The sequence below is a fragment of the Lactuca saligna genome, chromosome 5, assembly GCF_052625555.1.
Source record: "Lactuca saligna cultivar CGN05327 chromosome 5, ASM5262555v1, whole genome shotgun sequence".
Taxonomy (NCBI): Eukaryota; Viridiplantae; Streptophyta; class Magnoliopsida; order Asterales; family Asteraceae; genus Lactuca; species Lactuca saligna.
Window position 1 is genome coordinate 118,846,181 of NC_136421.1, and position 13,620 is coordinate 118,859,800.

A 13,620-nucleotide genomic window follows, 5' to 3' on the forward strand; every position below is an offset into this window, starting at 1 on the left:
GGGTGCATCTGTATCAGACCACTGCTAGGTATGTATGAGTTATCTAGCGGAGTATAGATGGCTACCCCCTTACCAAACTTAGTCTTGTCATGTTAATGAATTATACTGAGCCAAAAATAGGATTGTATGTTGATTTGATGTACTCCATCCCCCATGGTTGCCTTTACTAACTTATTGTCAAGGATTTCCTGTGACAGTTTAGTCTACTCATTGCTTACCTGGATACATCAGGTTAGCTCTTAAAATATCTATGTATAGGATCAGTATGTGAGGATCGAAGGGATGAGTAACTAAGGGTATAGTGTCTTATATATATTATTAAATATTATTTGGTAATAGTTGGTTTTGCATGGTTGTTAAATATGGAATATTATCATAATAACATTCCGGGATTGAAAACCCTATGTATCTCACCAGGTTTCCCAACCCAACCCACTCAATTTATAGGCATCACAGGTAGTAGTGTTAAGACTGTTGGAGACTTGAATATGATGTTGAGTAACATGCAATATTGTTCAAGACCATAGGTCTTTACGTTATAGCTATGTTGTGTATTGATTATGACATCCTTAGTGTTTTATTATTTTGAAAACAAACATATGTACTCAAAATGCTTTAATATACTGGGATTTTCTACAAACAAAGATGTTATGGTTTTTGAAAGTGTAAAGAAAAAGGTTTTTTGGTAAGGGATGTCACGTGTATGATGATGATATATTCCTGTTAGGAAACAATATTCCAACCTTGAAAGAAGTGAAATATTGGCTTGGAAAATGTTTTTTAATGAAGGATCTAAGAGAGGCAACACACATTCTGGGAATAAGGATCTAAAGGGACACAAATACACATTTGATTGGACTTAGCTAGAGTACATAGTTGGATAAAATATGTAAGTGTTTCAATATGAAGAATTACAAGAAAGGGGATTTGCCCATACATCATACTATTAAATTGAGTACGACTTAATGTCTCAGTAATAATAAGGAAATAGATGCTATGAGTCGAGTCCATATGCTTCGGCTATTAGATCAATCATGTATGATATGACATGTACTCATCTTGGTGTCTCTTATGCATTAAGCATGGTTAGTAGATATCAGGATAATCCTGGCAGAGCCCATTGAACAATAATAAAGTACATTATTAAGTATTTTGTGGAGAATGAAAGAAATGTTGTTAGTTTTCGATGGCAAATACAAGTTAAGAGTGAGTGGCTATAGTGATGTCAACTTTCAAACGAATCAAGATGAATTTTGTTCTTAATATGGTTGGGTATTCCTACTAACTAATGGATCGGTAACATGGTAAAGTTCCAAGTAGAAAATAGTGGTTTCTTCTTCTTGTGACGCAGAGTATGTCATAACAAGTGAGGCAAAAAAGGAAGCGACACGGCTGAAGAATTTCGTTGGTGATCTCATAGTTTTTCCACCAATACAAGATCCCATAGAAATTTTATTTGACAATAAATGTGCAGTTTGATTTAACTAAAGAACCAAAAGATCAAGGGATGTCAATTCACATTTTAAGAAAATACCATTACATCTTACATAGAGTTTAAGATGGTGACCCCGTGGTGAATCGAGTATCATCAGAGGATAATCTTGTAGATCCTTTTACAAAGGGGTTAAGAAAGTTCAAGCACTTAGAGCATGCTAGGAGCATTGGGTTGAGAGATGATATTAGTTTTAGTAGTTAGTTGATAGTTAGAAACAATGTAAAAAAATAAATTGTAATTGTTTTGGTGATTAAATAATAAAGATTTATTTTTGAGTACGTTGACTACCTTCTTTAAGTATTTATTCATTTGTTTTCAGTTTACATGTTTTACTTCCTGAGTTTTAAATTGTGCGAAACACCATAGTCGGTTATACTTTTAGGAAATAAGTATTTATTTAAGACTGTCATGGATCATAACTAAATTGGTATAAAGTTGCAAATCGAAGCAAAGTCCTTTTTGGCTTGCCCTCAAAACTAGTAATTGTGTAGAATGACTTTTGGAGAGAGAGATTGATTTATTGTTTTATTATATGATTAATAAATAGAAATAAATAATTTTTAATGAATTATGAGATTAATATATTAGTTAGAAATAGTGTTGTTTAATTAATAATTAATTAAAAATTAATTGAGAATAATTTTAGGATTAATTAGATTAATTAAAAGTGCAAAGACTTAAGATGTAATTGTTTAAAAGTTGAACAAAAGATGGATTCTAGGTCCTTCCTAGGGTGGCTGAATTTTGGCTAGCCCATTAGGATTTCTAGAATACTCCTTGTGGATAATAAGGAAACTAGATAAACATCAGATTTGGAATAATATTATTTTATTTGAAATTAATGTTTCTAGGGTTTTCCTATCAACTATAAATAGGAATCTTGAGAGTCCTCATTTTCTCCATACTTATACCTAGAGAATAGCCAAAATTCTCCTCCTTTCTCCTTTTTCCTCAAGTTTTCTTATTTATTTGGGTTTGGGCACACACCATTAGAGACATTAGATTTTTGGTGCTTGCTTTCCAAGGCTTCAGAAGAAGGTTTTAAATTGGTTATTTGCTATAATAATCAAAAGGTATGTAAAACCTAACTTTATATTATTTTGGGAATTACCTAGGGTTCGCTAGGGTTTTTCATGTTCATAGTTTATTGTTGTCAATAAAGAAAACATCGATCCAAATAGGTTGCATGCGAACTTAAGAGTTAAGTATTTTTCAGCTTCATGCATAGATTTATAACCTATAAAACCCATCAGTTCTAGTAATTCTTAGGCATTAGCAGTGAAGCTCTGGAGCACTAGAGAGCCTGGTGAAATAGATTTTTTTTGGTTTTGAAGTTCTGCCCACGCATTGTCCGGTTTTATGCTAATCAACCTGTAAGTTGATTTATGCTTTCTATGCTTCAAGTATAGCTTATATTTATGTTTATAATCGTTATTATGAACTTATAAATAAGTTTTATCAGTAATATCTATCATTGTATTGATCGATCTACTTATGGTAGTGATGGGAATGTAAGATTAATGAGGTGTTTAAAGTGGATTTTCTAAACAATATATCTTTATATGCCATATAGATCTTACCTTCGACACGAACTTACATGTTTGTTTCTTATCATGTATAAGTCAGTTTTTCATTTGGGATTATTGAAAATCCAAAAAAACTATAATTATATTCGTGAATAATATAAACGATAATCGAAAGTTGTAATATTTATATCTAGGTTATTTTAAAAGAAAAGATGAAGCGTATTTGGAGCGCTGATCTAACTAAAAGTCTTTCACCTTAAAACAAGGTGAGTGCATAGTTACTTTCACCTTACACATAGATATGAAGTATTTAGATAATTAAATGCTATATGTGCTTATTATTTATGATTAAGATATTCGATGTTAGATGAAACAATATGAGATGATTTTTTATTTAACCATATATGTATTTTCATACTTATAATATATTAGGTGGCGATGGGTGACGAGTGATGAAAAATAATGAGAAAAGGCCATGAATTTACTAGCGATGTAGTCATCCAACAGAGTATAGATGACAGCCATGGACTATTATAGACAGTTCAGTGGAGCAATGACAAGTTCGCAACCTGTAGGTGATAAACTATATGTTCATATGATGTACTCTATTATCCCATGGTTGTATTATTCCTATGGAATCCTCAATGAAGTATTATCAACCTATTGCTTGAGATGATCCTTAGGATATGTCCTTAGATATGAATATATAAGAAAACGGGGATGGTTAATCGGGTAAGATGTTCGATGTCTTATATGTAATTAAACAAATTAATTATATTATTGTGGTTTGAAAATCCTATGTACTCACCAAGCCTCCCAGCCCGACCCACTCAGTTTCTTTGTATCACATGTAGTGGTATGAAGGTACATGGATAGTGATGTTTAGATCTAATGAGAGATTCGTAGAGATGCAGGCTCTTAGTATAATAAGAGGTTGTAAGGCCCATTAATACAAAATTATGCTTATGTTTTGTATCAGTTATGACATGCCATGTTTTAAATATTAATGAAAATTATTTCATCGAAAATGCTTTGATATTGATATTATATCACACTACAAATGTTTTGGGAACAAATCATGCAATAAAAGAATACTCTGAATTAAATAAACATAAAGAAAACGTTTTTAATTGTCCATAAAATTAGGGATGTCACTCTCTCACCTATATTTCGTTTATATGGTTTCTAAGGTTTTGGGTGTTAGTTATTAAAGGCATCCATAATATTGGTGCTTGCTTTCCAAGGAAGATTTGAAGATATAGCTAGTTGTATTTGATTATACATAGGTTAGATGATTGTTTTATAAGTATGTTGCTATAATGAGAAAACCATAGATCTCTAGGTTGCATCTACCCATAAATTGTTTTATGTCAATTCTGTTGTTCAAATCTTTATCTTGTAACCTAGAAAACTCATCAGAGGATTGAGAGACGATTTTAGAAATAAGGATTGAAATTAAAGCTCAATAGAAGTCATATAGTGAGTTTAGTACTTAAATTAACAAGGAAAATCTAGGAGCACAATAATCTCTACTTATCTTCATCAATTTATCTTATATGTTAAGAGTTATTCGATTTGATCTATACACATAAGAAAACAAGAGAATAATATATATATATATATATAGAGAGAGAGTGAGTGAGAGAGAGAGAGAGAGAAAGAGAGATAGAGTGAGAGAGCGATTTCATTGATAGCTTATGAATTACACTTTTTTATTAGCATAGGGTTACACGATATCATATATATTTATATAAGTAAGTTGACATAAATTCTACCTATAAGACCAAACCCAAAAAACTCTAGCGGATCTAGCCCATAATCAGTTTAGATATGAATTTGATATAGGAACTAACCCTCGACAATCTCCAATTTAGACGTTGATAAACTAATATGTTGTTATCCAATATTAGACTTTGGAACCCCATATCTCCCTAGTCTAGGACTTAGCTTCAAGTATCTAGAAGGCCATTTGAAGCCATACATCACTTCAACCTCTTTGTCTTTACCACCTTCATAAAATTGTATTTTGGATTCTTTGTACCAAGTGATTTCTTCAAATTCAGGGTCTTATCGCTTATTAGTTCTTGGATTAAATGGTACTTCATTATAATGTGTTTCGTCTTACTATGAAACAATGGATTCTTTGGAAAATGGATCACACTCTAATTGTTACAATGCATGACACAATCTTCCTGTTGCATATCTGGTTTTGATAGGAACTTCTTCAACCATATAAGCTTCTTGCTTTCTTCTACAATAACTATGTATTTTACTTATGTGGTTGAAATAACGATACTCTTTTATAACATAGACATTCAACCGATTATCGTATCTTTAAACAAGAACACATAACATGTTGTCTGTCTAGCGGCCATGAGGTCCAATCACTTTCATTAGTATTCTAATGACTCAGTGGATAGACATAGGGGATAAATGGGATTTCAAATATTAATTATTATTAATAAATTGACTAGTAGTTCTTTACTTAGTTAAATTTTGATTTATAGGTGACCAACAGTCAACCAATCTCCCTATACTAATAAAAAATAACTTTAATCTCTTTTTGCCATTTGTCACTCTAATACAACTCTCCATTAATATTATGTCACGTGTCAGAGAGATATATTAGACAAATCACTATCACAATTAAGGACGTTAAAGTTTTAAATAATAGACTTTAAACTTTTTATAGAAACATTAATTTTTGTAATTATATGTTAAATTTGAAGTAATAATTAAGTTTAAAATTGTGGTAAATCTTCTAACTAATAATTTATTTAAGACTATTTATTTAAAATAATTGATTAATAATTATAAATTTTTACTATGAAAGTTTAATTAGTTTTGTAAGCATGGTTCCCACGGGTTATAAACTAGTTATCATTATAAATGAATCAGTGCACCTACTACAAGTTAAGAAGTAGTGCACCTACTACAAGTTACGGCTAGTTATTATATAAGAATACATGTTCATATGCTTATTTTATGATTAAGAGATTTCCTATCTCTATACTTCTATGTTTATTATTTGTATGATATAATATAAGTAATCATGTTATTTCATAAAACCCCTTTACAACAAGTTTTATAAATGAGGATATGTTTAATGATTTTTTATAAGAGTTTTTTTTTTTTTTTTTTTTTTTTTTTTTTTTTTTTTTTTTCATCATGACCATTCATCCACTTAGAATAGATAGAGACTTGAGACTTGCATACCCAAATTTGGAGCTTTTGAAGATGTTATGACAACATCCTAAACGGACTCACTTGCGCGATGAATTTGCAACCCCTCGTGTGATATGTGATTAGGGCCGGCCATGAGATTTTGGAGGTTCTGTGCGATTTAACAAAAAATAGACCCTAAAACTTGAAAATCTAAAGATTTAAACAAAACAATTGTTGCTTAAATATACTCAATTTTTTTTTTTTTTTTTTTTTTTTTTTTGCAGCATTGTACATTTACCATGTATTTTTATTTTTTATATTAAGCCAATGTACTTTGAAAAATACACTCACTTATAGCATTATACTCTCTGATTATCAATTACAATGATGTTATAGGAAGATATAAAAGTAAATATAATACGCAATTCAACAAAGTACGTTGGTGTTCATTGCTAAGCCTAAGAAAAAATATCAAGAAATTTGGGAATCTTGATTATTCACAAAAACAACAAGAACTTATCATAATTTTAACTAGTTGTTCAAAAATCAAAAACACCATTAATACGATTGTTCATAAAAGTTTCAATAAAAGTTATCTTTTTTACTTATACAAACAAGAATAAATAACCCCACAAATCTCATGATTCTCACTATCATTCGAATCCAAACTTTAAAAATACAATCACATTTGATGTTTTTGCCCTTGTTGCTTCAATGCTACTATACTCGATTACATAGAAATCAACAAGAGTAGTTTTCTTCATATAATTTAGAAGAAACTTAACATAAATACAAAAATAAATGAACCAGAAAAGAAAAAACAGAAATTGATTTGGCTGTGTCTTTCATAAAACAGAAACTGATTTCCTTGTAATCTTGTTTCTTATGAATTTTAAAACTAACTTATATGTCCATTCAAAAAGCAACAAAAACAGAAATTGAAAACAAAAAATGAACAAGAAGAAAAATAAAAAAACAGAAACTCATTGTAAGATTGCAAGATTGTAAGATTGAAAGAAGAACTATTGAAAGATTTTAAGAACTGAAAGGTGATTTTCGAAAGATTGTAGGATTGTTGCTTCTGATTTTCAAGAAGAAAGAAGGTAGAAGTATGTACTAAGCATCATTAATTCAAAAATCAGTATGCCTAGAATGAAGAAGTATGAACTCAAGCTTTGGTATCCTTCTGATTTTCAAGGATGCCTTTTTGATTTCCTTCTTCAGAAATTCTGATTTTAAGCAAATACGAATCATAAATTCTGATTTAGTATCCTTCTGATTTTCGATATTGAAGGAACCAAAGCATCGTTTTCCTTTTCCCAAAAACTTATTGATTCCCGCTCATCTTTCTAACACCTACGTCGTTTCCTTTCTCATGGCCTCGCCTGATACATTCATTACATTGACTATCGACAATCCTTAACCTAACCCAAACAATGAACATAGTCTAATACATGGAAAAAAATTGGGCCCTAAATTTTAAGTGGGTCCTGTTCAAGGGCACACCTTGAACACCCAATGTCGACTCTGTATGTGATTAGTCACTTGTGCCTAATCTTGTTTGAGCGAATATAAGAAATGTTTAGTGTGCTTTTACTAACTTTACACGGAGGCCAGGTTACAACCATCATTTGTTAGATGTTTTAGGCTTTGAGATGAATTTTAGAATTAGGTTTATAAGCATATTTTGCATTTTATTTTATTTATACTACTGTTTTGGAATTACTGAGTTTTGTTAACGTAGTTAATAATGTGTTTGGTTTTAAAATGTTTATTTCCCGAGATATCAAATTCTTATTAATCTCTTAAATTTTGAAACATTTTTAGGGGTTTACATTGTGTATGGATTATGCAAGTTTTTATACACCTAAGCTTTTAAAGCCTTACTTAATTATTTTGACTTAGAACATGACTAAAGATGAAAGAAAATTTTGATATTTAGGGGGTGTTTGGGGTATCTTTTCAGAGGGCAAAAGGGTTTTGGGAAATGTTCCAAAAAGTCAGGTTTCCTGACTTTTCCAAAAAATCAGTTTTCCTTCTATAAAAAAAAATCCAAAAGGAGCTTTTAAAGAGCTTTTACCAAACATCTTTTCTCTGTTATCTTTTCCTTAAAATCTTTTTGCCACCTCAAAAGATATCCCAAACACCTCTTTAAAAGATATTTACTACAACCGTACTAAAAATAAGACACTTTAACTATTGTAAATTTATGTTATTTTCATATGCACATACTTTAAAAAACTATTTCGAAATGTGAATGGTTAAGATCTTGTACACAAATTATTTTCTAAAAATGATTTTTAGTTTATAAAATATTTAAAATTTTTTATTTTAAACGAATATTTTAATAGTCCATACGAAAGATATTTACTATAACTAATTTCTCTCTATTAATTTCTATGTTAATTTATAAGAATCATGGATATTATACAATTTTGTTGTTAACCATTACCATGACCCATCAAATAATTCTAAAAAAAAACGACAATGGAAGAATAGAAGCTTTCATCATAAACCCGACATCTTAAACCAAATAACCATCCTTCATCAATGGTGTCCCTCATCTTTATCTTACCATCATTCTTCATTATAGTTATCCTACTCGTTGAGAAAAAAATGTAGCCAACTAAAAAATAAAGACCAAACTAAGATCTATAAAAGTTTACAAAAAAATATATCTATGCATCAATGATGCATGTCCACCAAAATTTGATACCCATAATTTAACCATTAACCATATTTCATAATATAATAATATCATTTTGAATAATACAACCATATGGGTGAGATGTCGTTAAAAAATAAAGTAGAAAGAGAAATTTTATCTGTAATGGTGGTAGTGAGTCAGTGAGATGTCGTTAAAAAAAACAAAAGTTAAAAAGATAAATTTTTATATGTAACAGTGGTCCAAAAACTACTCGATTAATTGAAAGTTTAAAACTTTACCTAAATAAAAGACATTCATAAAGTGAAGACGATTTAAAGCAAAAGTGTGTACTATGCCAACTGTTAAAAGTTCAGGGGTCGAAATGTAAATATTCTCATCTTTCTACACTGTTCCTCTCCTTTAAAACCCCCCTTTTTTTCCGTCTCCTCACCACTCAGTCTGTCAACTCCTTTTATTTCTTCCATCTCCTCAAAATCAAAGAAGAGAGAGAAACCAAAAGAAGAAAAAAGAAGCAATCAAGAGAGAGAAAGAAGAGATCTTTGCAAGATGTCGAAGTTTGCTGGTCTGCTCGTGATTTGTGCTGTAATCCTTGTCACCCACATGATGGTGTTCGCATTTCCAGCCGTTGAGGCTGCTTCAAGCGGTGGAGACCACGGTCTCGGATGGCTTTCAACCACTACTTCCACCGTCGGCAGCCGCTGCCGTGGATCTATGGCGGAATGTCTCGCTGAAGGCGCAGATCTGGAAATTGACGACATGATGGACAGCGAAACCAACCGGCGCATTTTAGCCACCAACAATCGTTACATCAGCTATGGTTCATTGAGCAAGAACAACGTTCCTTGCTCCAGGCGCGGCGCGTCGTACTACAACTGCCGCTCCGGAGGTCAGGCTAACCCTTACACCCGTGGTTGCAGCGCCATCACTCGTTGCCGCCGTTGAGCGGTGGCGTTTGTTTATTCCTATTATTTTATTTGTTTAAAAAGAATACGATTTTATGTGAACTACTTTAAATTCATATTAGATTGATCCAAATCCTATACTCTTTTACATTCAAACCAAATTTCGATGATGATGCTAATAATATCCGAGTGTAATTTTGATTTTCTATGTATGTTTTTATCAAATTCTAATTCCCTTTCACGAACCCTCATTCCTTACATACCTGTGCATCATGCATTAGAAGCTGTACCTTCTTTGCTGTCTATAGTTGTACATCGTGCAATGAAAGTTGTTCTATAATGGTGTGACATTTTTCTTTATGAGAGTTATACCTATCTATAATTAGGTTATGCAATGTTTTAGGGATTAAACACCCAAATCGGGGGATATGAAATGTGTGTTTTGATTTTGGGATGATGAGAGTGGTAGATCCAATCATTGAGCTTGAAAGAACTTGTTAACTTTATGCCAGGCTGGTATTTATTCTTTCGGTTCTTTAGTCAATTTTGGGGTTTTATGACTTCTCGATCGAGATTTGATAGGGGTCTCTTGCAAAGATGTGTTTGTGTGATACATAACTCATCTCTTGAGCAATTATACTTGTTATTAAAAAAATCATAAACAAATGATAATTAATATTCAGTACTAAGAATTAAATATTAATTAGTTATGAAGAATAAACGTAAAATTATTATTAGCTATTATCTATAATTATTGGGTTTTCTCGAGTACCGGATCAAACAAGTTATAAAAAAGGAATATAAAGAGCAGTGTCTTGTAATCAAACGAATTAAAACAACGGAATAGATTAAATAGATTAGTAAATACTAACGTGATGGTTTCGATTTCGACTTTGTAGATTGTTGCTACAACCCTTAAAGTTATTTATATTACTTTATTTATTTTTGAAATGGCAAACTATTTATGAACCTATTATGAAATATTATTTATTTCTCTTTTTATTTGAGAGATCTCTTATTGGTTGTAAGTTTCATGGGTGTTTGGATAAATAGTTTTTAACTTATTAGCTTATTACTTATTTGCTTATTGTGGTGAGAATAAACATTTTTTAAAAATGTGTTTGGATTAGCTTATTGCGGTGGGAATAAGCAATAAGCAATAAACATTTAAGTGTTTGGCAAAATAAAACAGTTTATATGAGTAAAATGACCAATAAGCAATAAGCATTCCCCCATTGCTTATTAAAATCAGCTTATTTTGTTTATTCCTACCGCAATAAGCTGATTTTTAAGGACTCATATCCAAACACTTAAATTTGATTATTGCGGTCGGATTAAACAATAAATAACCTATTTTTTTTCCTATCCAAACACCCCTTAGTGTAGAATCTCACTGTTTAATATTGAAAATCATTGTTCCAATAACTATGGAAGAAACCATTAATGCAGAATGATCATTCTGAAATCTAGAACTAAAAATATGAAACTGACTTGCGAATTCATAGAGAAAGAATTTGAGAGGGTTGCTTTGTTTTAGTGTATATATATATATATATATATATATATATATATATATATATATAGAGAGAGAGAGAGAGAGAGAGAGAGTTAAGTTTAGGTATTCAAAGTAATTATTGTGTTATTGTATGCATAAATATGAGCCAATCAAAATTTAAAATAAAAAATAAATAATTAAATAAATAAATAAGGGTAAATAGGTAACTTGATAATTAGTTTCCACAAATAATATCCTATAATTATGGTATCTATTGACTTCAGCTACCTAGGTTTTCTCCATCCATCTTTGGCTTTTTAAAACCACTGTAGCTTTAATCAAACCATCTCCAGCTGTCACCTCCATCCTCATACCTTCATTCCAAAGGGTTCTCCATAACTTTTGCTCACTCGAAGCTCAACCCACCAGACCCTTCTACTCACCTTGACTTCATCTTCCTCCCTCTGCTAGACAAATTATCCGACATTGACGACTCTTCCGGCTTCATTCAGTTCTTGCAAGCTTTAAATGATAACTGCAAACCCCATCTTCAAAAACACCTCATCCAAATCATAGATGCACAAAAGGCCTCATCTCAAAAGGAATCAATCGTTATCATCCATGAGAATCTCATGTTTTGTGCCGGATCAATTGCCGGTGATCTGGGTCTACCCTCCATCATAGTGCGCATCAGCAGTGCTGCCTGTGTTCCTGCTTACAAAATCATCCCTCAACTCCATAAAGAAGGTCGATTCCCTGTAGAAGGTAAGTGCAGATTAAAACCCCACACAAACAAACACAACCTAAAAGAAAATCTGATCACAAATTATAATTTATAGATCGAGATAATAAATTCTGTCTTCAAGATTCTTTGCTGTAGGAAATGGTTCCGGGACTCCATCCACTAAGATACAAAGATATACCATTTATTGGCCTCACAACACAATAAAGCCTGAAATTGACAACATTGTTCTCCTCAAAAACACACCCGGTTGCTTTCATATGGAACACCATTGAATTTATTGAACAATCGGCACTGACCCAGATCCGCCATCGCTACCAAGTTCCAGTTACCATCGACCCATTACACAAAACATCACCAACCCCTTCCGATAGTTTTCTTGAAGAAGATACCAAATGTATTTCATGGCTAGATAAACAATCACCCAAATCAGTAATTTACGCAAGTGTAGGAAGCTTAGCAACCATGGATGCAAAAGTGGCGACTGAAATGGCATGGGGCCTAGCCAACAGTAACCAACCGTTCATATGGGTGGTTCGATCGTGTTCGGTTCATGGGTGTGATTGGATCGAGTGTTTGCCGGAGGATTTGGTAAGTGAGATGAAGGTGAAAGGTTTGATTGTAAAATGGGCACCCCAGAAGGACATATTGGCACATTCTGCAGTTGGAGGATTTTGGAGCCATGTGTTTAAACAAAGCTTACACTAGATCAAACTAAGGTTTGGTACTTAACTTAATTTCTGATAATTTAAATTATAAAAGTAATTTACGGTTTTGGGAATCTAATACCAAGATCTAAAACGAGAACACTTGATTTATTAAAGTCCAAATACAAAAACCCTTCATGAGAAAAGCATAAAATTCGAAAACACATCCCTTCAAGAAGATCCTTGGCAGAAAACTCTTTTTCTTGGAAAAAAACTGAAAACCCTTTTTACATTGACCTTAAATCCTTGGCAGAAAACTCTTTTTGCTTGGCACCAAGGCCGGCCCTTTATCGGATTGAGATTCGGGTATTTGTTGTTATATTATTGCTTGATATGTTTGCATCCGAGTAGTTAGGATGGTATTCGATAGAGACCTGGTTAAGGTCGGTATCCTGGTAGATAGGATGATGCTATAGAGACCATACTTCATTTACACTTCCAGCATACGAAAACATTCCCCATTCTCTCTGAAATATCAAACCCAATTCCTTTCATTTACAAGCTTCAACTACTCTAGTAGATGTTGCTTCAAGTTGATTATAAGCTTTGGTAACTTTCATATAAGATCCTAGTGTTTTCAAAACCATCTTATGATTATTAACATCTTATTCACACATTATTATGTTTTTAAATATTAGGATACGACTATTTTTACGTGAAATCGATATTATATTTATTTTACGTAATTACTTATCTCTTCAAATGGTTTTATTTTCGAATAAAACTACATGTTACAAAACTAAGTATGGCATATATACTTGTACTTTTCAGCCTTGGAATATATAAGAATACAATTCAGTTTTTATGGAAAATATAGGATTTTCCGGGATAGATACGATTATTTAACAAATAAACAGTTTATAGTTCAGTTTTATGACAAATATAGATTTTCCGAGATATATACAATTACTTTTCAAACA

The 13,620-nt window shown here is 31.7% G+C and overlaps 1 protein-coding gene and 1 pseudogene across 1 annotated transcript; both read left to right on the plus strand.

Moving 5' to 3' along the window:
• Nucleotides 1-9,259: 9,259 nt before the first annotated feature.
• On the plus strand, nt 9,260-9,962 carry LOC144997942 (protein RALF-like 33). The gene has a single exon (XM_078957801.1). It carries the CDS (start codon nt 9,401-9,403, stop codon nt 9,794-9,796), a length of 396 nt encoding a protein of 131 aa, XP_078813927.1. The 5' UTR covers nt 9,260-9,400; the 3' UTR covers nt 9,797-9,962.
• A 1,274-nt stretch (nt 9,963-11,236) lies between these two features.
• Nucleotides 11,237-12,701, plus strand: LOC145045647 (UDP-glycosyltransferase 76H1 pseudogene; annotated as a pseudogene).
• The last annotated feature ends 919 nt before the right edge of the window (nt 12,702-13,620 follow it).

Coding starts and splice junctions, on each gene's coding strand:
- LOC144997942 (XM_078957801.1), top strand. CDS start 9,401: ATGTCGAAGTTTGCTGGTCTGCTCGTGATTTGTGCTGTAATCCTTGTC.